The sequence below is a fragment of the Sminthopsis crassicaudata genome, chromosome 2 (genome assembly GCF_048593235.1).
Source record: "Sminthopsis crassicaudata isolate SCR6 chromosome 2, ASM4859323v1, whole genome shotgun sequence".
Taxonomy (NCBI): Eukaryota; Metazoa; Chordata; class Mammalia; order Dasyuromorphia; family Dasyuridae; genus Sminthopsis; species Sminthopsis crassicaudata.
In genome coordinates this window covers 439,759,591-439,772,117 of record NC_133618.1, presented here as the reverse complement: position 1 = coordinate 439,772,117, position 12,527 = coordinate 439,759,591, and the positions used below count along the sequence as shown (strand labels likewise).

Sequence of the window (12,527 nt, the reverse complement as noted above, 5' to 3'; positions counted from 1 at the left end):
TTACCCAAAATGACTACTCAGAGATCACTCAAAGTAGAAGGCAGATTGTTTATTATAGCATCTCATAGGAAGCAGGGCAGTCCCATGGAGAAATAAACTCGCAGTAGGAGGCCCGCTCCTTTGAGAGTGTGTGCAGTTTTTATACATTTCAGACAAAAAAATCCCAGAAATCCCACCCTCTATATGTTACCATTGGTTACATAAGTCTTTATTCCCTTATTTGACTAGTAGAATGCAATAAATGAGATAATGGTATACCATGTATACTTTTACTTCCTCCTTTGGACAATGAAATGTAGTCTAGGCCTTATCTAAAATCATGTGACTCCAGAGAAACTGAAACTGAGGCCTCAAGGCTTCAGCTAATTTAACAGTTACTGATCAATATGTGCTTGATCTGTAAGTTTTTCACCTTTCCCACACATTTGGAACTGATTTGGATCCTTTCATTGTTGAAGAGGGCCTGGTCCATCAGAACTGATCATCATGTAGTAGTGTTGTTGAAGTATATAATGATCTCCTGGTCCTGCTTATTTCACCCAGCATCAGTTCATGTAAGTCTCTCCAGGCCTTTCTGAAATCCTCCTGCTGGTCATTTCTTACAGAACAATAATATTCCATAACATTCATATACCACATCTTATTCAGCCATTCTCCAATTGATGGGAATCCATTCAATGTCCAGTTTCTAGCCACTACAAAAAGGGCTGCCACACACATTTTTGCACATACATCACCCCCTCTTTTTTGCCAGTGCTGCTGTTCCAGGATTTGTTTCAGAACAATATTATGTGGCTGTTTGGAGGTGAATATGGGAGAGTTACAATGATGTACTGCTTTTTTCACCATCTTCTCAATGACATTTTAATCTGATTCTAGTCCCACTTAGAAAGCTAAAGTTTAACAGTTCTGCACCAGAGCTTATTCTTTTTTGTTCAGGAATGTGTTGAAGGAGGCCTTTCTGAGATACCTTCAAATTCAGATTCTGTGAATTGGGAATGTTGGTAAGGGAGACTAGTCTGCAGGAAGGATGATGAGTCCAACTGAGTGAGGTGATCAAGAAATTAAATTTAACAAGATTGGATTTCAGGTGAGATGCCAAAGTAAAAGATGCATGTGAGACGTGGAAATTTTAAGCTGTTAAAGCTAGAAGAGTCCCTGAAGTAATGACTGGAGAAACAGAAGATCAAGATTTTGTTGTATGCTCACTTATCCTAGTGAAAGGATACATGAGAATTGATCTGTGAGGTAAAGTGCTATGCAAGCCAAGGAAAGAGTGTCTAAAAATGTTGATAATACCAGTGCTATAGAGAAAGAATGAGATGAGAATTCTGAAGTTAAGCACTGTGAAAGTACCATTAGATTTAACTATTAGCCTAAGTTAAAGAGAATCCTGAGGCAGAATAATTTTAAGAGGTTAAAGAGGGAATGTAAACACTAGATGTCTGACTGTAAGAAGGAGAAAACAAACTAAAGTTGAAAGGGGAAGCAGAGAAAGTTGGGAGTTTTTTGTTTCTTTTTGCTTTAGATGGTAAGAGGTTCTTGAAGTCAAAAACTGTTTTCATTGTACCTGTCCCTGCCCACCTCAGAAATTGCATAATGTTAAATTGGGAAGATAATCACAACCTGCTTATTATTATATTCTTCATTCTATAGGTGTGGAAACTGAGGCACAGAGGAAGGAAGGATATACCTATATACAGAGGATATTGCCTCTGATATACCATGCTATCTTTCAGCTTTGTGGTGAATTATAAGTCCCCCCCACAGCTGTGGTGAAAATCCAGTGAGATGATGGTATGACTTTTAAATAAAGCCCTATATCAAAATTACCATAGTGGTAGTTTACATTAAGATTTACAAAGTTCTTTTCCTGTACCTGTGAGGTAGATGTTTGTAGATATTCTCATTTTACAGAAGAGGAAGTTGGGGCCCTTGCAAGGGGCAGGGCACTGGGGAACCCTCTCTGGCACCTCTCTGAGGAGCTTGTGTCCTTCTCTCAGCCTTCCCATCCCTAAAGGCTAAGGACCAAAGAAGCATAGTCCTCTCTAGAGCTGGCAGCAGTAAATTCCTAGCAAACAAGATGAGAAGAAAAGAGGCAGCCTCCCTGCCTTCCAACATGCTGAAATTGGAGGTCATTGTTTCAGAAAGAGTATGTCAGCTTTCAATTTTCATCTGTCTGGGCAGGCAGGCAGGTATGCAGAGAGATGGAAAGGATGCAGGGCTGTTACTGCACTTAATTTCATTAGCAGAATCTAGTAGCAGCCAGTCCAGGTCCCTCCAAGAATCTGTGCATTATTTTTTATTCCATTCATTCACTGATTCACATTCAGCAAACATTTAAGCGTATGCTTGTGTAGTGTACAATGGCTGGTTTAGGGGGAAGACAGATTTTGGAAAAGTTCCCCTTGCTATGCCTATTGATCTTCAGGTTATTAGAATAATAACTGACATTTGTTTAAACTCATAGACATTTTCCATTTCAACTTCACAGCAAGAAGCCCTATAAAGGTAAGTCTCAGAATGATACTATCTCCATTTCAGAGGTGCAGACATTTAGGAATCAGAGTCAGAGTGCCTAAGAATCCTCTCCAGTTTCAGTCCTATGATCTTGGGGCCTGCGTTTGGATTTCAGCCTTATCTTTTCTTCCTCTGCCTCCCCCCCCCAAAAAAAAAAAAAAAAAAAAAAAAAACCTTTCCTTTTTCCCTTACTAAGATATCACTCTTCTCAGTCACCTGGAGTCACAACTAGGATGTTCCCTTGACTCCTTAGTCTCTTAAATCCTGCTCTGTTGCCAATACCTACTTATTTTCCCTTCAAAACATCGCCCCCTTCCCTCCTGGGACAGTGCTGCTGTCCTGGGGCAGCCCATGCCTGGACTTCTGCTGGTGGTCCTCCCTGCCCCGTCTCTCCTGACTCCAATTTATCCTCTATTTTCCTGCCAAGAGTATTTTTTTTTTTTTTTTTTTTTGAGGCTGGGTTTAAGTGACTTGCCCAGGGTCACACAGCTAGGAAGTGTTAAGTGTCTGAGACCAAATTTGAACTCGGGTCCTCCTGAATTCAGGGCTGGTGCTCTATCCGCTGCACCACCTAGCTGCCCCTAAGAGTATTCTTAAAATGAAGGACTGACAGTGTCACTTTCCTTACCCTCATTCAATCAACTCTGTTAACTCCATTGTTAAATATAAAATCCTCTAACTTGTAAAGCCCTTCATGGCCTGGCCCTTTCATAAGTTTCCATCATCTTATATCTCCACATAACCCTCCAGTTCAGTGACACTGACATCCTTGTTCCTCGATCAAAACACTCCATCTCCCAAATCAGTGTATATGTTCATTGGTCATCCCCTTTCTCTGGAAGGTTATTTCTCCTCATCTTTGTCTCCTGGTTTCTTTCAAGGCCCAGCTAATGCCCCACATTTCGCAGGAAGCCTTCCCCAACCCCCTCTTAATTCTAGTGCCTTCCCTCTAAGAATTATCTCCAATCTCTCCTACCTATAGCTACATAGTTGTTTGCATGTTGTCTCCCCTCCTTTGGAATGAGATAGTGTATACAAAGTCGTTTGTAATTTTTGAAGTAATCTATAGAAATCCACTATAGTTATTAGTCCTGATGGACCTCAAAACCTTTGGCCCCAAGTGATCCTCTTGGCCCAGTGGCCATCCTCAAATGATGGTACATCACCTGCCAAGGTACCACTTAAAGCCCAGTGGAGACAGTAGACTGTAATAAATGACCTCTGTTTCCAGAAATCGATGCCAACTTGGCGCCTGACGCATCACTGTACTAGGAAACATGTTTTCTTTTCTGTTAATAATAGTCATTAAGAGTTCTGTGCCCAACATGTTCCCCCAGGGGGCCCTGCTGCTTCGGCCAGAAGCTACAACCACACACACACAAACACATACACATACCACACACCCCACGCCCCACTCTATTCTCTGCCCCTTAGGTCCCTAACCTAACTCTGTTTCTGGGTGGCTGTTTTGCATCTGCTGTACACATTCTCTTTACTTACTGTGGAGATGTCTTTGAAGCCAGGAATGAGTTTCATTTATCTCTCTATCCCCTGAAGCCCACATCATCAGGCCTGGTGCATAGGCTCCCAGATTCATTCAACAAATAGAAGTTGCATGGCCACTTGTTGGGGGCTCTCTGAGCTTCTTTTTGTCTTGAAATTCTAGAATTTTGTGAACTGCTTAAACAGCTTTTAATCTCTGCAGGTGCTTGGGTTAGGCCCTAGAAGAATGGTGTATTCTATCAGAAAGAAAGTCTTATTCCTTGTCCTTGTGCAGTGAGCGAGCAAAGGAGTGTTCCAGCCTACCTCTGCCCTAAAAGGTAGTTTGGAAGGTGAGAAGGCAGGAGATGTTACTGGAAAAGGAGCAAAAGCTCCAAAGTCTAAAGGAAGAAAAAGAGAAGGGTAAGCTCCTACAATAGTTGGGGATTATTGAGGACAATTTCTCTTTCCACACCCTGTGAACCCACTCTGAGCACTACCCAGCCACCATCACTATCACCTCTCTCACAGGCTGGAAAGAACATCTTGTCTCTAACCCTAACCAAGGCCTTTTTAAAATTTGAAATAGGAAGGAAAAGTGGTCAGTACAAGTAAATGTATTAATAGATTAAGAATTTAAAGCTATGTTTTTTGTTTTCTCTTCCCCCCCCTTTTTTCCTTCAATTTTATCTTTTTAAATTTTATTTTTTATTACAGCTTTTTATATATGTTTTCCCCTTTTTGATAATTTTTCTTGTGCAGCATGATAATGGTGGAAATAATATGTATAGAAGAATTGCACATGTTTAACACAATATGGAAAGAAGAGGGTAGAGGGATGGGAGGGAGAAAAAAAAACTAACACGTGGTTTTGCAAGGGTAAATGTTGAAAACTGCATATATTTTAAGAATAAAAAGCTTTTAAAAAATAAAAATAGGAACCCACCTCCTGATACAGAGGTAATGGATTCAAGATGCCCCCCAAAAAGAATTAAAAGCTAGGAGGACATTAAAAATTATCCAGTTTTACCTCCTTTTTTCAATAGTATTTCATTTTTCTAAACACATGTAAAGATAGTTTTCAACATTCATTTTTGTAAAGCTTTGTATTCTAAATTTTCTCCTTTCCTCTCTTACCTTCCTCCTCAAGACCGCAAGTAATCTGATATAGTGCAATCCTTTTAAACATATTTCCATATTATGTTGTACAAGAAAAATCAGACCAAAAAGGTGAAAATACTATGCTTCGATTCCATATTCAGTATCCATAGTTTTCTCTCTTGATGTGATTGGCATTTTCCATCCCAAGTCTATTGAAATTGTCTTGAGTCACCTCATTGTTGAGAAGAACCATGGTCATCACACTTGATCATCATATGTTGTTGTGTGCAATATTCTCTTGGTCCTGCTCACTTCACTCAGTTCATGTAGGTCTTTCCAGGCTTTTCTGAAATCAGTGAAATCATGCCTTATAGAATAATATTCCATTACTTTTACATACTATAACTTAGTCATTCCTCAACTGAGGGATATTCTCTCATTTTCCATTTCTTTTGTTACTACAAAAGGGTTGCTACAAACATTTTTGTACATGTTGATTCTTTTCCCTCTTTTATGGTCTCTTTGGATTATAGACTCAGTAGAGACACTGCTGGATCAAAACCTCCACTTACTAGAATTGAAGGCTCAGGAAGTTTAAGTGATTTGCCAAAATGTACTGAGGATAGAATCAAAATTTGAAACCAAGTGCATTGCTTCTCAATCCAGCCTCTCCTATCACTAGTCTGGGGACCTTGTCAGAGATATACATAAAGCACTGAGACCCACATCTAGAGTTATTCATGTCCGACTCTGTGACCCCATTTAGAGTCTTCTTGGCAAAAATACCAAAGGACTTGCCAGATAAACACATAATCTCACTGATATACATATTTTACCCATGGGTACATACCTATCCAGATGGCACATGCTTTCACACACTTCTATAGGCCGACACACAGATACACCTGTACATGTGTTTTCACATCAATATAGGTAGAAACTGGGATCTATATAGTATTGCACATATACTCAGGTAAGTATACACACATAGCTCAGGTACTAGTACATGTCCACAAGTTACTCTCAGTCTGACGCCTCCCTCTACCCCCTTCTAAATGCTGATTGTGAGATAAGGGCCTAATGAAGTCCCTGCTATCTCAACTGCTCTAACAAGCACCTCATTACCTCCCACAATGTCTGCTTCTGTTTACTCAGTCCCTGCCCACAACATCCTCCCAACCCCCCCTCCCCTCTGCCCAGTCAAACTTGAGAGGCAACAGGTGCAAAGTAAGAATTCTGGGCATAAATTCAGACCACCTGGATTCCCCCACTCTGTGACTATGAACAGACCTCTTTTCCTTCTGGACTTCAGCTCCTATGGTGTGCAACAGGGAAAACAACCCTATCAAGTTTTCCCAGGATTTTGGCTTGTGTCCCCAGAACCCAATTCTATCCAGTGCCTACCATGACCAGACCTACGCCTCTGTTCCCTGCTTTCCATCTTCCTTGGGCTCTAGAGGTGGGGATTTTCTAAATTGGAGCAGAGTCTGGGCAGGGAAGCCCCCCGCCAAGGCAGGTATAGCCTAAATCTGTGTCCCCCTTCACAGCTCAGGAAGGCCCTGTCCTAGGCTGGTCTAACTATACTAGAATAAGGACTTGACTGAGAATTGGAGCTCTGATCCTATCAAGTTCTCTTGCCCCTAAGCCTGGACTCTGCTACAAGCAACCAGGCTCAAAGCTGAGTAAGGAGAGAGGGAGAAGAGGTAACAATAGGAGTGTCCCTGTGTATCTAGGTGTCAGACATATATGGTGCAAGCCCTGGGCATTAGGGGGGTCATCTGAGCCATACAAGAGAGGACAGAACCGTGCCCAGAGACTGTTACCGATGCTGGGGAGGGCCAAGGAGGGAACCCTTGATCCTTGCCAATCCGCTCAGTGGGGTTTGGGCGAGTCCTGACAGTAGCGGGTGGAGCTGATCTGACAGGTTCTCTCCAAGTGGCCTGGGGGCAGTAAGGGTGGAGCCTGGCACAGACTTAGGGTGGTGGGATGGGCCTGGCTCCCCCACAGTGAGGGTGAGACCAAGGCTCTTACCTCTTCACATCTTCCTCTGTGGTTCAGCCAGAAGAAGCAAGCCTTGGCCATGGGCAAGCCAAAACCCAAGGCTGGGGCTTTGGGACTAAGAGTACAATTTGGATAGGTGGGGGTTCTGGGAGTGTCTCAAGATCATGTTTGGAGGCTCTGGAGCCCTTCGGGGCAGGGTAGAGGAGCTCAAGCGGCCCTGGTGGCGAGAAGCCCTTCCCCTGGTGCTGAAGCACAGTGAAGCTGCCCGGCTGGCAGCAGATGCCCTCCTGGAGCATGGTGAGGCCGCCTACCTTCGAGTCATTGCTGAGGAGCGTGAGCTGCCCTTCCTTTCTGCTCTGGACCTTGACTACATGACCCAACATGTTCGTGGAGGTCCTGAGATAGGGGACAGGGGTGAAAATGGAGACAAAGATGGTAGGACCGGCCCCCAGACCTCTGCCACAGCTGATGGGCTCAGCCTCATCTCACAGGCCACATCTGGCACCTACTTCCCAGCAGCAACAGATGCTGAACCACCTGCCCTGGATCTGGGCTGGCCTGAGGTACCCCAGGCCACAGGCTTTAGCCCCACGCAAGCTGTTGTCCACTTCCAGAGGGACAAGGCCAAGAACATCAAAGACTTACTACGCTTCCTCTTCAGCCAAGCCCGAACGGTACAAGTCTGAATGGGTTTGGGGACTTGACTGGTTGGTTGGGCAGGGGGCCAAGGGATGAGGACTGAGTGGGGTGGGGTTGTTTTGGGGAGAACTAAAACCAGGGATTGAGGCCAGGCAAGTTTTGGATCTAGGTTACAAATTCTGTGGGACTCATAATAGGCACCAGCCCAGGAAGTAAAAGTAGTGGGCGGGTGGGCTTCCTAGATGAGCATCAGTACTGTCAAAGATTAGGGAGAGATTACATCAGTTTCTCCAAAACTTTTCCCCCCAACATTTATATGCTAGGACACCGACCTCCCATTATCTTTCTCTGGTTCTATTTCTTCTGAGAAAGAGAGGGTATCTGTGATGACCCTGTCCTTCATTCTCATTGGAATTCAGTTCCTAGGCCCAGGGGTGGGAGGGTGTCTCTGTGAGAGAAACCTGGGGGACAGACATCATTTGAAAGAATGAATGAATCTATTGATGCTGGAGAATGATCAGGTCTGGCTCACTAACTGTTGAACTGCAATTTCATGAGAGGAAAAAGCAGGTTCAGAGATTAAAAGTCAGACCAGGACCTAGGGAGAGGTGAAACCTGTCCTGTTCCTCTGTGCCCTTCCTTTCCCCAGTTGGGCTCTAGCCCTAAGGTCTTGGATCCCTTCTTTCACCCTCAACTTTCCTGGACAGGTTCCTTGTGCTACCCTGGGGCAGAGGTGGCCCCAGTATAGCATCTAATAGGGTCATTAACTCTGTCCGAACTGCTTTGATCTGGTTCCTCCCTTACCTCTCACTACTTAGGAGCTATTACTTAGTTTAGAATCTCTGGTTGGCCCTGCTACATGTCCTGTCACAGTCAGGAGACATTGGTTCAAGTCCCAATTCAATCCTTAACTCACTATGCAACCTTCCCAGCTCTGGGCCCTAGTTTCCCTCTCTGTAAAATTAGATCATAAATTAATTTTCTAGCTCTGGTGAGAGGGGAAAGAAGAATTAAGGTGCCACTGTCTAAAAAGCTCTACATTGGGGCTCAATAAGACCTCGTGAGAGAGGGAGACTAAGGGACTGGGGTCAGTGTGAGCTAGAAAGAACATAGGATTTTAGAACTGGAAGCATCCTTTGAGATGCTGGGATCTCCCTCCTCCCTCATATACAGCATGTCAAGTCCAGTCCTCTAAAAATTATACAGATGTGGAAGCTGAGGCTCCGACGGAGAGGAAAGCTTGCCTTAGATTACACAATGAAGGGCAGAACTGAGTCCAGATCCCAAGTATCTTGGCCCCCATTACTGGACCCTATTCCCTTCCCCCTACAGGCTGTGGCTGTGGTAATGGATGTGTTCACAGACATGGAGCTGCTCTGTGATTTGATGGAGGCTTCAGGCCGCAGGGCTGTGCCTGTTTACCTACTGCTGGCTCAAGACAACTTGCATCACTTCCTGGAAATGTGCTACAAGATGGACCTCACTGGGGGCCATCTGCCGGTCAGTGTACAGGGCTCCCCCTGTCAGTAGGGCCATAGATATCACATGGGGATCAGTGGGGTGCTGGATCAGCAGGGCCAGATCAAGGATAAGGTCTCCACCTGGGGGACCCTGTTTTTCAGTATAGACTGGGCTTAGATGACCTAGAGATGATCAAGAGACAGCAATTCCAGGGCTATTCATGCCTGGGACATTTCTCCTCTGTACATTTGCCCAAGCTTAGCTCCCCTACTTCAGATGTATACCTCTTCACCTCACCTTTCAGAATCCTGAAGGTTCACATCCTTCAAGGCTCACATCAGGAGCTGCCTTCTCTTTGAAGCCTTCCCTGATCTTCAGATACACCTCCAGTTCTCTGATCTCTTCTTGATCCTCTTCATTCTCTACTGTGTAGTATACCTATCATGTTCATGTTTTACTCTCCTTATAAAATTCAAGCCCCTTACCAGCATACATGCCATGTATGCTCATAGTATTGGATAAAGTTTTGGTTGAATGGAAATTAGTTGAATTGAGTGGGCCCTGAGTGGGTTAGCAGGAAAATGTTTTGAGACCAGAAAAGTGCCTCCTGACACTGCCTTTCTTTCCGAGTTCTAGAACATGCGTGTGCGGAGCATTTGTGGGGACACCTACTGCAGCAAGGCAGGAAGACGCTTCACTGGGCAGGCACTGGAAAAATTTGTCATCATTGACTGTGAGCAAGTGGTGGCTGGGAGCTACAGGTATGATCAAAGGTACAAGGAGGGTCTGGGTAGTCAAAAGACAGATGTATAAGACTGTCTCTTCTGCATCCTCATCCCAGATGGAGCTGCAAAAAATGTTGAGAACACTGATGGTCTAATCCTTATTTGATAGAGGGGAAAACTTGGGTTTTGTGACTAAGATCATGTGGAATATGTGGCAGAGACCTTACTTATAGAGCCTGGGACTGCCCTCCTAACTCAGTGGGCCCCCTCTCACCAGCTCACCTTTGGATTTCTAACCCCTGCTCTCTCTGCCCCCTCCCAGCTTCACATGGCTCTGTAGCCAGGTTCACACCAGCCTTGTGCTACAGCTTCGGGGCCGCATTGTGGAGGACTTCGACCGAGAGTTCCGCTGCATGTTTGCTGAGTCTCAGGCTGTGGAAGGCTTCTCTGGTGGCGAGGAGGATATCTTGGCTCCTCGGCCTCCCCGCCCACCTCCACCTGCCCTGGTTTTTGAGTCAGGCCTCCCGAGCTCACCATCTACCTCACCAATTGGCCCTAGCCTCAGCAGTGTCAAATGTTCCCCCCTTACCAGCTCTTCCTACTGCGGGCTACCTGGAGGTGGTGGCATTGGCTTCAATGGGCTCGTGGCCTCTGGTTCTCCCGGCCCTGGCCGGCGCCAAGCCAGCGGCCCCTTTCCCCTGCACCGGCTATTGTCAGACCCCAACCACAGCCCAGCCACAGCCTATAGACCCAGCCTGGGCACACTGGGGACAGCTCCGTGGGCTCAGTCATCGCCAGCTCTCAATCAGGAAGGACTGGGACTGGGGCTTGGGCCAGGGCTAGGACCAGTAACAGGACCAGGGCTAGGGAGCCCTCTTTTTTCTCGTCAGCTCCACCTTGTGCCCCTTCCTCGACTTCCAGAGAATGGATTTGCCCATAGCCAGGAGCCCAACTTAACAAGGGGCCTCTGTGGAATGCCTATACCAGCCACAGAAGCAAATCAGAAGCCACCCCAGGAGAGGAAGCCATCCCCCCCCAGTCACAACTATGGACGACTGGACCTCCTCCCCAAGGGTTCTCAGACCCCCGGTTCTGGGAACACAGGCTCTGGGGACCATGCCAAGATCAGAGAGCAGTCTGTAGATCAGAGGCGGGCAACTCTGGGCCAGCTGGACCTTGTGGCTAAATATGGTCCTTTCCGGATGGAGGGGACAGGACCAACTAGGCTCTCTACTCCAGATGCTATGGGCAGGGCCAAAGTGGTCTCGGAAGAGGAGAAGCGGCTGACCCTGGGCCACAGCAAGTTGGATCTCATCACCAAATATCACAGGCTGCAGGGGATAAAAAGAAGCCCGGACCCAGGTGTTCCTGGCATGCCCAGTGTCCCTAGCCCACGGGATTCTGTTGTTTCTGGTATACCTATTGTTCCTAACCCACAAGAGCCCAGTGTCTCCAGTGTTCCTGTCCCACGAGCATCCTGCATCCCTGCTGGCACCCGCAATCAGATTCCTGGGGATGAGAAACGGCTGACTCTGGGTCACAGCAAGCTGGATCTCATCACTAAATACAACAAGTCCAAGTTCAGACTAATCCGAAGCCGCTTTGAGACCTAAAATCCCTTTGTCTGCCCTTCAGGCCCAGGCTTTACAGGAAACCCTTCTGGCTAATCCCATTGTATAGCTGTCTGACCTGCCAGGCCCAAGGGTTAGAACTAGAGGCAAGAGGGGCAGCTAGGGGGCGCAGTGGATAGAGCACCAGCCCTGAAATCAGGAGGACCCGAGTTTCAGACACTTAACACTTCCTGTGGGACCCTGGGCAGTCTTAACCCCAATTGTCTCAGCAAAAAAAGCAAAAAAAAAAGAACAAGGATCAAGTGTCAGCAGAGGCCAGGGCTGCTACTACTCCCCCGACTCTATGGGTCCCTCGTATCCCAGACTCCCAACCTCTTCACCTAAAATTCCAACCTGATCCCAACCCTACTAACTACACCCTCATTGCTGACCTTGGTCCTGCTTCCCCGCCCCGCTGTGCGCTGGACTCGTGCACTGATATCCGCTCTCACTGAACTCCATCCCACTTACCTCTGACCAAAGCTACCCTGATTCGTGACCCCAGTGCGCCCACTCTATTTATTGATCCCCGGTGCATATGAACTACGGTGGGGGCAAGAGGAGGAGGAAGGACAAGGATCGTCCCAAGGCCAGTGAGTGGCCTCTGACTGGACGTGTCCTATCCACAAGGCTTCACTCGGTCCGCGGCCCGATCCCGAAGCAGCGGAGCACACCCGTGCTGCAGGGTGGGGTCTGGAAAGTCACTTGCCGGCTTGTCAGCAGCCTCCTGGGGCGGCTACTGGAAGGAGGGGGAGGGACCAGGAAAGGGAAAGAAGAGTCTCGCACGCTAGGGGAAGACACAGCAAGCCAAGAGACACAGGGATCCAGGGACAAGTCAGTCCGGCCCGACACACACCCGACGTCCTCCCCCCGGGCACATCCGCCCCAGCCACACTGGGAAATTACCCCAATAAACTTAAGCGGCTCTGACTCCCGACACTCGACTAGCGTGATATGTGGGAACCTGGGGGCAGGGAAAAGCTCGCGGGAA

The 12,527-nt window shown here is 46.7% G+C and overlaps 1 protein-coding gene across 1 annotated transcript; it reads left to right on the top strand.

The window, feature by feature from the left end:
• Positions 1-12: 12 nt before the first annotated feature.
• Positions 13-12,473, top strand: FAM83C (family with sequence similarity 83 member C). The gene is made up of 4 exons (XM_074292482.1): positions 13-7,775; positions 9,073-9,240; positions 9,838-9,962; positions 10,249-12,473. The coding sequence occupies exons 1-4, from the start codon at positions 7,266-7,268 to the stop codon at positions 11,537-11,539; spliced, it is 2,094 nt and encodes a 697-aa protein (XP_074148583.1). The 5' UTR covers positions 13-7,265; the 3' UTR covers positions 11,540-12,473.
• The last annotated feature ends 54 nt before the right edge of the window (positions 12,474-12,527 follow it).